The sequence below is a fragment of the Brachionichthys hirsutus genome, chromosome 12, assembly GCF_040956055.1.
Source record: "Brachionichthys hirsutus isolate HB-005 chromosome 12, CSIRO-AGI_Bhir_v1, whole genome shotgun sequence".
NCBI lineage: Eukaryota > Metazoa > Chordata > Actinopteri > Lophiiformes > Brachionichthyidae > Brachionichthys > Brachionichthys hirsutus.
The window spans coordinates 8,046,934-8,059,059 of NC_090908.1; the positions used below are offsets into that span (position 1 = coordinate 8,046,934).

General features: G+C 44.4%; 1 protein-coding gene across 1 annotated transcript; it reads left to right on the forward strand.

The window, feature by feature from the left end:
• The first annotated feature begins 619 nt into the window (after positions 1–619).
• LOC137902703 (neuroligin-4, X-linked-like) lies at positions 620–11,000 on the forward strand. The gene is made up of 8 exons (XM_068746791.1): positions 620–1,091; positions 1,531–1,683; positions 4,399–4,584; positions 4,998–5,448; positions 5,840–6,053; positions 6,635–6,759; positions 9,215–9,824; positions 10,593–11,000. The coding sequence occupies exons 1-8, from the start codon at positions 620–622 to the stop codon at positions 10,998–11,000; spliced, it is 2,619 nt and encodes an 872-aa protein (XP_068602892.1).
• Positions 11,001–12,126: the final 1,126 nt, after the last annotated feature.

Consider the following 12,126-nt stretch of genomic DNA (forward strand, 5'->3'; position numbering starts at 1 on the left):
GACACAGAGTGAAGCTGAGCGGACAACATCTTGTTTGCCCCTATCGGCCCCCCTCATATCTATTTTTAACGTGAGCGGCAGTGAGGTGGCAAAGCGCAGTCTTCTGATGTGATGTGCGAGTCTGCTGCGAGTTTGTGTGACTTTAGTTTATTTCTCATGAAGTCTCATTCAACCCTTCCATTTCTCCGCCTCTTTCTTTCTCTTTCTCCAGGAGGCAGTTGCGGGGCTTGTTATGGGCTTGACCGGAAGGAGAGAGTGACGGAGGAACAGTGATGCTACTGTTTACATAACGAGAGACGCACACACACACACACACACACACGCACACACATGCTCAAATCGCCGGGCCAGGCCACGCACACTCGCTGAAACACTTCCGCACGTACACACACACACGGGCGTGTATTCAAGGGCGTCTCAGACTGAGTCACGGCGCTCTCCGAGGCAGGATCAAAGAAACAAGACGAGAAGGTTGCTTGCAGGACTCGGGACTGTTTGGTGTGTGCTATGGGCCAAGCTCAGCAGCAGCTGCGTGCGAGTGTTAGACACCACTGAAGGGTCGACCCTATAAATCCCCACCATTCTTCATCAGCTAGCCCCCCCCCCCGAACACACCACCATGTCTGAGCTGAGGACCAGGAAGACTCTCCCTCCCTCTTCGCCGCTCCCATTCTTTTCATCCCTGCTAGGGTTCCTCTGCTCCCTCCTCTCCCTCTTCCTCTACCCGTCCTCATCATCAGCGCAGCAGACTGTGCCTGTCGTCTCCACGGCACAGGGTCGTATCCGTGGCATCCTGACCCCGCTGCCTTCCGAACTCTTGGGCCCCGTCATTCAGTACCTTGGAGTACCGTACGCGAGACCTCCCACTGGGGATCGGCGCTTCCAGCCCCCCGAGCCCCCTTTGCCCTGGCCAGGAATACGAAACGTGACACAGTTTGCTCCCGTGTGCCCGCAGTCACTGGATGAGAGAAGCATGCTGGGAGACATGATGCCGTCGTGGCTCACGGCTAACCTTGATATAGCGGCGACGTACCTCACTCACCAGAGTGAGGACTGTCTCTACCTCAACATATACGTGCCAACAGAGGAAGGTGAGTGAACTCAAAGTAAATCAGGGGAAAGGAGGGGGGGGGGGGGGGGGGTATACATGCACTGTTAGAATTAGGATATACCTATTTTCATGTTGTCCAGAATTCAAAACCGAAATATTGTGGCTGTGTCAAAGGACTAAACCATGATAATGTCCCCTCTGGATACTCGCATGCCCCTGTTAAATGAATCTGTATATATGTGTGTGTGGGGGGGGGGGGGTATTTTTCTTTCTAAAAAGTAAACTATTTAACCAATTCCCGCAGCACCCGCCCTTTGTCCGTGCCGCCGGTTGGAACAACACTTTGTATGCAGACAACTGCGCCAGTCGCCGAGGGGCTTCTGCCTTCCCCTGTGGGAAGGACACAGACTCTCTCATGCATACATATTGGTTCTATCTATCTATCAATCTGTCTGTCTGTCTCCCTCCCTTGTTTTCAGACATTCACGAGGAGGGGGGTCAGCGGCCAGTGATGGTCTACGTCCACGGAGGCTCGTACACGGAAGGAACCGGGAACATGATGGATGGCAGCGTGCTGGCGAGCTACGGCAACGTCATTGTCATAACCCTCAACTATCGCCTCGGCGTGCTGGGTAAAGCGTATCTGTTGTATCCTCATCATTTGCTGAACATGCCAGTCTTTTACAGTAATGTGAGCCTCGATGCTTTCAGCATGGGGACGGCTATATTTCAACATTACGCCCTTTGTCATCAATCTGCATTCCGCTGTACGCCACCAGTCATTCTCTCTTCCTCTTTGTTATTATCATAGTCATGTGTTGGCAACCAATGATTATGCTGATATATGCATGCGGCGGGAACGTTTCTATAGTGGCCTTTGTTCGTATAAGAGACTTCGCTGGAGACCCCTCCCAAAGACGATGAAGCAAAGAAACAAAGTATAGAGAAGCAAATCATCTTTTAAAATGTTTGTAATCGAGTTTCATCATCACGCTGCGCCTTTTGAACAAGAACAGCAGTGCAATTTCTCCCAAGGCGCTCAGGTTTTTTTTTGCAGTAATATTACTGCAGTATCACACAGAATATACAGTAATTTTCTTTACATTGAGGGACGAGGCGTAAAGGTAATAAGTGGATGAAAAAGATGCCGATAAAGAATCATTGAATGTCCTGTTAAAAGGATGCAGATGTTTAGTTAATCTTTACATACAAGAGGAAGGTTTTAACCTAAACTATTATTTTAACTCAGCTATGGCTTGTTAGCTTTTTATGAAGTGATTTGTATTTGATATTAAGATTTTAGTGTTGACACTTTGTAAATGCCATTGCTTCTAACGAAACATTTTCTCACATTTACATTATGCTCACCATCTGGATTGTTTACTACTCCGCCAAGCTGCAAAAGGGGAAAACCATGCGTGAGCTGTTTTCACCCAGAGTGCCTTTTTTTATTTTATTTTTATTTTTGGAGTGAAAACCTGTTCAATATGGCGTCCCTAATGGAAATAAACCCCCTGAAGCCAGTTTTTTTTTTCACCGAGTAGCACCGACTCAAATCTGATCCATTTTTACCCCAACGACTATCTGACTCATCGCTCACTGAACAGGGAAAATAAATCTCATTCCATGCGGTTTCTCTAACTTTAACCAGCTAAAAAACACTCATAGACAGAATACGTAGTTTGCTGTAGCATCCCAACCTTTATTTAACCATAATATTACATAAATATTACAAAGCCTGAGCAGGACAACAACAAGATTCAATGACGTCACCTGCAGAAAGCTGCACCATGGTTCCAGGCTGGGTTAAGTCACGTCTTCACTCTCATTAGGTGTTGCCTTCTGTTCAATAATCGATTAATCAAGAAATGAATTAGACTGTGCGCTTTATCAAAACGTACACTATGATATCTAATTAGTTATTATCCCCGTTTCCCTTCGGTCTAATTAGATTTATGATGCAAAAGATGGCCGGTGGGTTTTCACAAAAAGGAATGCTGGAGTTTGTGAGTGAGTGAAGGAAAATGTCACATGGAATTAAGCTTTCTTTATTGCACTTATTTTAATTTCTATCGTTTGATGCCATTGTGCTGACAGAAGGCAAGATAATGATCGTTCTCTTCCGTTGGAGATTATTCAGTAGGCCGGTTTATCTGGCCTTGCCTGACAGGGAAAAGACATGCTTCTTCTTTCTCTGTTAATCACACAGAATATGTTTTTGTAAATGAAGTAGAATACATGATAGAAGGTTAAAACATTCAACCAAAACCTATTTTTTTACTTTATTATATCCATGCAGTGTTTTCTATTTTTCCAGAAGCTTTTAAGGCATTCATCAGATATTGATTTTTATGAAATGGTATAAATCTGCATCTGCTTGGCGGGAGAAACAACTACTTAATGCTGACCTTGGGGATCAAACTAGTTGGTGCAGCCATTATTATCATATTGAGCTAAACAAAACCATTCCTACATGCTTCTTTTTGTTTTCATCTCCATCATCCCTGTTTACACCACCTCCGATGTGATCATCACCACCGCCATCATCCATCATCTTGAGTAACAGTGTCTTCTCCCACCTCTGCTTCCTCTTCATTGTCATCATAAGTTGGATGCATGAGGTGAGCTCTTCTCTGCACAGCAGCATAATATTATGCACAGAATAATTTGCTGTTAATCCTATTGTAATCTGCTGGAATGCAAATACACAGTATCAGCACAATATCAAAATAAGACTTGAACTGTTATGTCATGTCGTTTGCTTAAAATGTCTGTTTTGCACGGGATAATTTTCTGACACGCTTTAGGAAATGTATCATTTTAAGAATATTGCTAATTGTTAATTCTGCTTTTATATGACAGCTGGAGGTTCATAGAAATCCGCTTCTGCAGTAATGAGATATACTGTAGTGGAGTGAGCCATTAGGATCCTTTGTGTTTGCTTAACAATGTCAGCAGTAATGGGAATAAGGGATTGGATTGTGACTTGAGTGTTTAAGTCTTGTGTGCTCGTGTGTGTAAGATGATTTTCACTGACATGAATATGGATGTCCTCCGTTAATTTGATCCCATTTTCGAGGAATTGAAGGGGAGGAACATCAATTTTCATTAGTTTTTGCTTTAAACTTATTACAAACAAGGCTCATGCATAATTGATCTTAACATTGTGGATGCTGTGATGCAGGAATGTCCAACCAATTTCTGACTAGTCGGGACTAGAACTACTTTGGGATGGATCTTTGTTTTTACCTTCCTCCCCGCACCCCCCCCCCCCCCCCCCCTTCAAATCTTCACAGAACAATTTACCGTCCAATCACAGTAACATTGCATTCTCTGTTTTCCCATAGGATTTCTTAGTACAGGTGACCAGGCAGCAAAGGGGAATTATGGCTTGCTGGATCAGATACAGGCTCTGCGCTGGGTGAAAGAGAACATTGCAGCCTTCGGAGGAGACCCAAACAGGGTCACAGTGTTTGGATCCGGCGCCGGAGCCTCCTGTGTCAGCCTGCTCACTTTGTCTCACTACTCTGAGGGTAAGGATGTTTCATGGACAAAATGTAGGACGGGAGTGTATTTCAGTATAATCTAATGTGCCGCAGATATGGGAGAGGTTTTTAAAATACATAGTAAACAGAGACAGAGAGCATAAATAATGATTTGAAGCTGCAGTGAAAGCTGTATCATTTAAGGGTATGACATTTCTCAAGGTCTCCAGTGAACCGATGTGGCTTTCATTTATTGGCAACACCTGAATAAGCCTTGTTAATAATACGAGTCACATAGCTAAGAGCGGTTTTATTTCGAGTTTTTAACCCTTTCCTACTTGAACCAGGTGTCCTTTTGAATAATGCATGTGCTTACGTGCACCCACACACAAATGCATGCATATATGTCAGTGCACATACTTTATACACACTTACTCGTATCCATGTGTTCCACATCCCAGACCTGTTCCACAGAGCCGTCATCCAGAGCGGTAGCGCTCTAGCCAGTTGGGCTGTCAACTACCAGCCCAGCAAGTATGCCCGGCAGCTCGGGGAGAGGGTTGGCTGTGGCATCGATGACAGCACCCAACTGGTCGCCTGCCTCCAGGGCCGGAGCTACCGTGAACTTGTGGAGCAGAACATAACGCCGGCCAAATACCACACGGCCTTTGCCCCGGTGATTGACGGTGACGTTATTCCAGATGACCCCCAGATTCTGATGGAGCAAGGAGAGTTTCTGAACTACGACGTGATGCTGGGGGTCAATCAGGGCGAGGGGGTGAAGTTCGTGGAGGGCATTGTCGACTCGGAGGACGGCGTCACAGCTGAGGACTTTGATTTTGCTGTGTCAGATTTTGTGGATAGTTTGTATGGATACCCCGAAGGCCGAGATACGCTGAGAGAGAGCATAAGGTGAGTTTGAATGTATCGATGGCGTTGTTCCATTTTGGGAGGTTACTGGGCAACAAAATCGACATAGAAGTACCTATAAAATTCCGTAATGATAATGCTTAAACTAATTTATTTCATTGATACAAAAACTGGAGTGTGAAGGTCCAGAACTATTTCGAGCCTGAGAATAGTGAGATCCTTGATTAGTAAAAAGTGTGAACAAAACCTCGTATACTTCTTGCCAAGGCACAACATGGCATTTTTATATTTGTGATCAAACATTGATTAGAGTGTATTACTTTCAGGAAAAATCTATTTTTGCATTCTGTTGTAAAAATAGCAATGTTTCTTAATGGATTGGTAGATAAATGTCTTGCTCGGTTAATCGAAGGACTGAATGGCTCATTTTAAGGTTCATGTACACGGACTGGGCGGATCGCGACAACGCAGAAACCCGGCGGAAGACCCTGGTGGCGCTTTTCACAGACCACCAATGGGTGGCACCTGCAATTGCCACGGCCGACCTCCACGCTCAGTACGGATCCCCCACCTACTTCTATTCCTTTTACCACCACTGCCAGAGCGACGCGACGCCGCCCTGGGCTGACTCGGCCCACGGTGACGAGGTAGGATGATGTTGGCGCCAGTTTAACAAGTCAAACGTGTGACTCGTGTAGTAATGGAAGAAGACATGATATTGGAAAAAATTGATGACAGAACAGTCATTTATCACTAAATTAGAATGCGTTTAAAAATAATTAGCTTTACAGTGATGATCAAAATAGTGCACAGCACAAAATATATGAAGTATTCATATACCTGCATATTTACCCTAAAATTACAGTTTATTATGCTAGTGTTTATTTTAATTTATTATCGGGATGTTAAACCATTGGCTCTGATATTTCTTTTTTTTTTATACAGATATAAATGTTATGTTCAGCACGCTGGGTGTGTGTGTGTGTGTGTGTGTGTGTTTGTCGGGATGGATCTCAGTTCAGATGATTGTGGGATGATGTGTCAGACTGAAGGTGGATTTAGTGACATGAGATTGGGTTCACTGATGTTACTTATGAATCCGTTTCTGGCGTCACTGGGAGTCATTCAGTTCTGGTCACGGTGTCAAGAGATTGAATATAATCTGTTGGCTCCAATGGTTTGCTCTCCTAAAGTGTGTGTGTGTGTGTGTGTGTGTGTGTGTGTTTAGGTTCCGTACGTGTTCGGGGTGCCCATGGTGGGACCCACTGATCTGTTCAACTGTAACTTCTCCAAGAATGACGTGATGCTGAGTGCTGTAGTCATGACTTACTGGACCAACTTTGCCAAGACTGGGTGAGCTTCTAAAATACACACTGATGATGTGAGACGTTGCTTTCAGTTGGCAAATCCCACCGAGGACAAATCTTTTTTTTTTCTGTTGAATGGATATAATAAGGAATTCAAGAAAAGAGGATAAAATGCAGCTTTGGTATGAGCCAGTTTTTATTTTTACCTTCTCAGAAATCCTTTTTTATTTCTTAAGTTCTGCTTTTATTCTACAATCTCCACCAAAAAGTAGAAGATGTGTCTCGACGGTGACTCAAAGCCTCGCCCTTTAATCACGTTTTAAAATGTAAAGGAAAATTCACAGTAAATATTTTACGAATATTTTATGTTTATAATTTATGTTTTACGAAAAAGGAACTTCCTCTAAAGTAGAGTGTAATTATCAAAAATCTTTCACATGTAACTTTATTGAGTTGGCAAAATACAGTGTGTTAAGAACGAATGCAACGGACAGATCATCTTAAATCCACTTAATCCAATCCTGTTAAGATACGTGACATTTCAATGGAAAAAAAACAAAAGCTTTTTCAAATGTTATTATTACATTTTGGGTAAAATCTTTAATGGAGCAAATCCGAAGTGCCGTTTTAAAGCAACAAAAATAATGAGCTCTCAGGTAAAGGATAGGATATTATAATTTATTTCCTTCAAAACGAGTCTGATGTGAAAAGATGGTGCTTTAGACACAACTATGAAAGAAGCACTGCAGGCTAATTTTGGCACAGGGTGCACATGAGTTCTCTGTCATGTCAAAATCTCGACAAGGCTTTTCATCTTTGGAGCTTGGCTGAGAAAGTTATAGAACCTCTGCTCTCAAATATCCTTGAGGAAAGCCGGCAAAGTGACATCTCGAGAGAAGAATGAACAATTGGCCACGTTTTTGATAAATATTCCCTTCTCTCCTTCTGCAGCCTCATTCAGTCACCTCGGGCTAAAACAGGCAGACAGAGACCCGGGGTTAATCTAACATGTTAGCATTAACGGCATATTCCAGCAGCTAAATAAAATCAAGAGCTCCGATATAATAAACTGAACGTGAAACGCTCCGTCAGCTGCTGAGGAAGCTGCAGATGTTCTACAAAGAATACAGCCTGACAAAAAACTGACACGTTACGGTGAGAAGAGCGTGCTTTATCTGCCCATTTTGACATGATATACAAGATAAAGGTAATTGTTGAGGATGGAGCCTCTTTCTGCAGTGCTTGAAGTGAGTAATTATCAGCAATTGATCCAATCCAGGTTTGCTCCACGGAGACCTCTCCAGATATACAGAGACATCTGCAGTCCTTGATCTAACTCGCCGCAGAGCCTTGCTTATCTCTCAAAAAAACTCCGAATTAGGACAGTGCTCTCACGCAATTTGACTCTGGCATTAAAACGCATCACGCCAGCAGCTTTTAGTCTCACAGTCTGTGTTGTCATTACCGCCACAGCGAGCTGCCGAGAAAAATCACCAAGCAGGCTCGAGAAGATGTCGCTGCGCACTTCAATTATCAGGGAGGAACTTTATCTGAGGAATATTTCAGTCGGATGAGAGCGCCTCCGAGGGTGATGGAACTCTGTGACAGCTCAATTTAACAGGGAGGGGGGGTATGATTCTCCCTGCGCCTCTGCATGAGCGTGTAAATCTTAACCTGTGTGTTTGATTGCTGCCAGGTCTTTTTCATAGCACGTTGACAAGTGGGGGCACAGAGCATGCAAGTGTCAAACCTGTGAGGATGCTGCCGCTTCATTTACGCCAGTTCCACCGCAGACATATTAGTCATCAAATCAACAGCAACAGCGTGTTTGTGAAAAGGCGCTCACCGTTTGAGCTGTGCTTTCATTTAAAGTCTCTGGAATGTTGTTAAAACAATATAAACACCTTTGAGAATTACTTTACAGGAAAACAAAGGTGCATTTCTTTGTACGTTTTTTGTGTCACTTGTTGGTCTTATGTTACTTTGACATTGGCGAGAGAGAATTCTGCCAGCACCTGTGAAACTGACCAGCCTGGAAGAGCCTTCCACTCCTCAGGATGTACGAACGAGCAAAAAGTCTGCAGCAGCTCCATTAGGTTCTCTGACATCCAAAGTGTAAAGGCATGAGATGTTGCTGCTCCCGATAACGAATCAAACACGGCTGGACATTAAATAACTGCACCAAGATAATTGATTTATTAGACATGAACCTTGAATTACATACAGGAGTGGAAACTTGATTCTCAAACTGCGTATCGATCAGTTTCTTCCCCGAGCCGCAGAGGCGCTCCACTACTGCTGAGGAAATGATTTGTTTTTAACAACTTGGAGTACTTTATATACAATTACAGCTATTTCTAGAATAGCAGGCTCAGAACGAAAAACACGTTTTGCCTTTTCTTTTTTGTTGATTATAAATTATAAAACAGCACCTGAAGCAAAACAACCGCAAACAGATGTGGGAAATAAAATAATGCATAATTGTGTTCCACTCTTTCCAGGGACCCGAATCAGCCGGTTCCACAAGACACCAAGTTCATCCACACGAAACCCAACCGTTTTGAAGAAGTGGCCTGGTCTAAGTACACCCCTAAGGAGCAGCTCTACCTCCACATCGGCCTGAAGCCCCGTGTCAGAGACCACTACCGCGCCACCAAGATTTCCTTCTGGCTCCAGCTGGTGCCTCACTTGCATCACGTTAACGAACTCCTCCAATCGGTGTCCTCTTTCACACACAGTCCGTCTCCACAGGACGACACTCCTTATTCTTACACTAAACGTCTAGCCAAAGGTTGGCCTTCTAGTAGTACGCGTCACCCAGGCTCACAAGGAGGTACTCCACAACCGCCAGAGGCTGCTCTGGGCCAAGGCGGCGAGGAAGACGGCGCCCGCGTCCCGAACGAGGACTACTCGACCGAACTCTCGGTGACGATCGCCGTGGGCGCGTCGCTGTTGTTCCTAAACATCCTGGCGTTCGCAGCTCTGCTGTACAAGAAAGACAAGAGGCGCCTGGAGCATCGTCGGCCACGCCCACTTCCTCCCACGAGAAGAGACATCACACCTGCAGATGTCGCCGCCCACCTGCAGGGGGAGGGCCTAATGTCATTGCAGGTGAGTCGTGCGTTTTGGGAAGTTTTAATGTGTGTTTAATTGTAGTTGTGTCTGTGTGCTTCTGTAGTTATGTGATGATGATTGTGAATATGTAATAATAATAAAAAAGTTAAGACCGTTGTGATGCGGTGTGTGTGTGTGTGTGTAAATGTCTGAATCGACACTTTTCATGCCAGTGGAAAGACGGCCTGCTTAACGCTTTTGCAGAACATGACATGTCATCAACAGATGTTATCGGCGTGAGTGTGTGTGCACTTATTTGTGTGTCTGAGAGTGTGTTTTTCGATGCTTTTGCACGTGTTAACCGTGTCCAACTGCTTGGATTGCTTCCAATTCAGCCACTGATGATGTGGCATCTTTTCTGCTCCATTGGTCGTGCTGAAATTTTACACACAGTGTGCGAAATGTCAGACTGGGAAATCCTGTTAATTAGCAATGGAACGAGAGCAATGTAACGCCACATAGCATTAGCTTAATTAGCTTGATTTCATTTATTACGTCCGTCCGTCCGTTAGCAAGATAACTCAAAGGGTTCTGGACGGATCTGGATGAAATATTCAGGAAATGTTGGGAATCTTACCTTAAATGTTGGTGATCTGGATTCTGGATCTCTTTGATGTTTTCGGTAACCTTGCAGCAATCGATGGGATGATTGATAATGACAATCCTCTTTAGTGAGAGCCTTTGATGGTTTTGTCATGAGCCTGATGTTCAGTTTAAACCTTATTGTCCCCCCCCCCCTCCTTCGCCACCCGTCCCGCCCTTCAGGTGAAGCAGCTGGAGTGTGACGCTGCCTCAGCAGATGGGAGGAACAACGCTCACCACCATCACACTCTGGACACGCTGGACGCCCTGGACGGCTTGGACACCCAGGACATTTACAGCACACTGGACACCGTGCGCCTCACCTGCCCACCCGACTATACCCTCACCTTGCGCCGGTCGCCTGACGACGTCCCTCTCATGACCTCTCTGACCCCGGGGTCATTGCCTATGACCCCCGGGTCTCACCCTGTTACCCCAGCAACGCCGATGACCCCCATGACGCCTGGCTCAGTAGTGGGAATGAGGATGGGGCACCCACACCAGAGATACACACACCATAACCCATATAGCAACACACATCTACCACACACACACATCTCCACGCACACACACTCAACTACGCGTGTATAACCAACCGCTGCACATACAGGGACATAACGACCACACACACACACACACGATTTAAATACCTCTCTCTAATTACCCTGCAGGATTGTGACATACGGAGTGAGATACATTTTCAGTAACAGGATGAGCAGACAGACAGCTGTGTGTCGCATGTCGAGGACCTGAAGACCAACTGGACCCCAGGAGATGCAGTTCTATGCATCATTCTCTGATAACATGGAACAAGGACGTCCATTGACCCTCTCAGCACCTGCTTTGGATAAGAGATCTCCTGCTTTTTCTACACACGAGGAGGAAGAGGAGGAGCGCTGCGGTGGAATGGTCAGTTCTGGATTGGTGTCTGTGCTGCACTGTGAAGCAGTGCTGGAACTGAGCAGAGCAGATGTAGATGCAGAACTGAGAACTAAAAAGGTACCACACACAGACTGCTGATGTCAACTTGAACAACCTGTGAAATGTGAATGTAGCAATTTTATTTTTCCGTTAAAAATAAAATCGATTTGGCCCTATCTGCCAAGGATCAAACTAAGCTGAGGAGAAAAATAACAATATTCTATGAGAGACGGATGTTAAAAAAAAAACCCCAGAAAGATGGGAAGAGGGGATTAAAAAAACAGTAGTTGAAGGAAATTTGGGAAATGGTGGGACATAAATTACACGTTTATTGAGAGGGACTTAACAGCTCGAGTGATGTGGAAAAGTCAGGAATGGAAAGTGTAGCAAGAGATAGAGATTTGCTTCAGAAGAGGAGGAGGCCTCTGATGTGTTGCCAGACTGACTGAAGAATCACTCTTACCAGCTACGTGTTAAACTCTTGTAAATAGAACTGCTGAGAGATTCAGATGATATATTATGATTTATAGCATTTTAGCTGCTCTTGCATCAAAACATGAAACTTATTTAACCGCATTATTGCTTTCATTTCAACCTATTACTATATTATTGTGTAGATGTCCTGAAGCAAGGCTGGTTGTCTTTCCATCTCACCCACTGTAGTATGTACACAGTACCATTATTTAAATGCTATATTTGCTATGCACTGATACTTCAATACTTCTTATTTAAATTTGTAATCTAGATACTTGTTTTGAAACATGACGTATACAACATCTCATTGACACCATCCTGT

Bases quoted from the DNA above. Each gene is read 5' to 3' on its own strand.
- LOC137902703 (XM_068746791.1), top strand. From the start codon at position 620: ATGTCTGAGCTGAGGACCAGGAAGACTCTCCCTCCCTCTTCGCCGCTC. The intron at 5,449-5,839 runs GTGAGTTTGAAT...GCTCATTTTAAG, and splicing joins ACGCTGAGAGAGAGCATAAG to GTTCATGTACACGGACTGGG. The intron at 6,760-9,214 runs GTGAGCTTCTAA...CACTCTTTCCAG, and splicing joins ACCAACTTTGCCAAGACTGG to GGACCCGAATCAGCCGGTTC.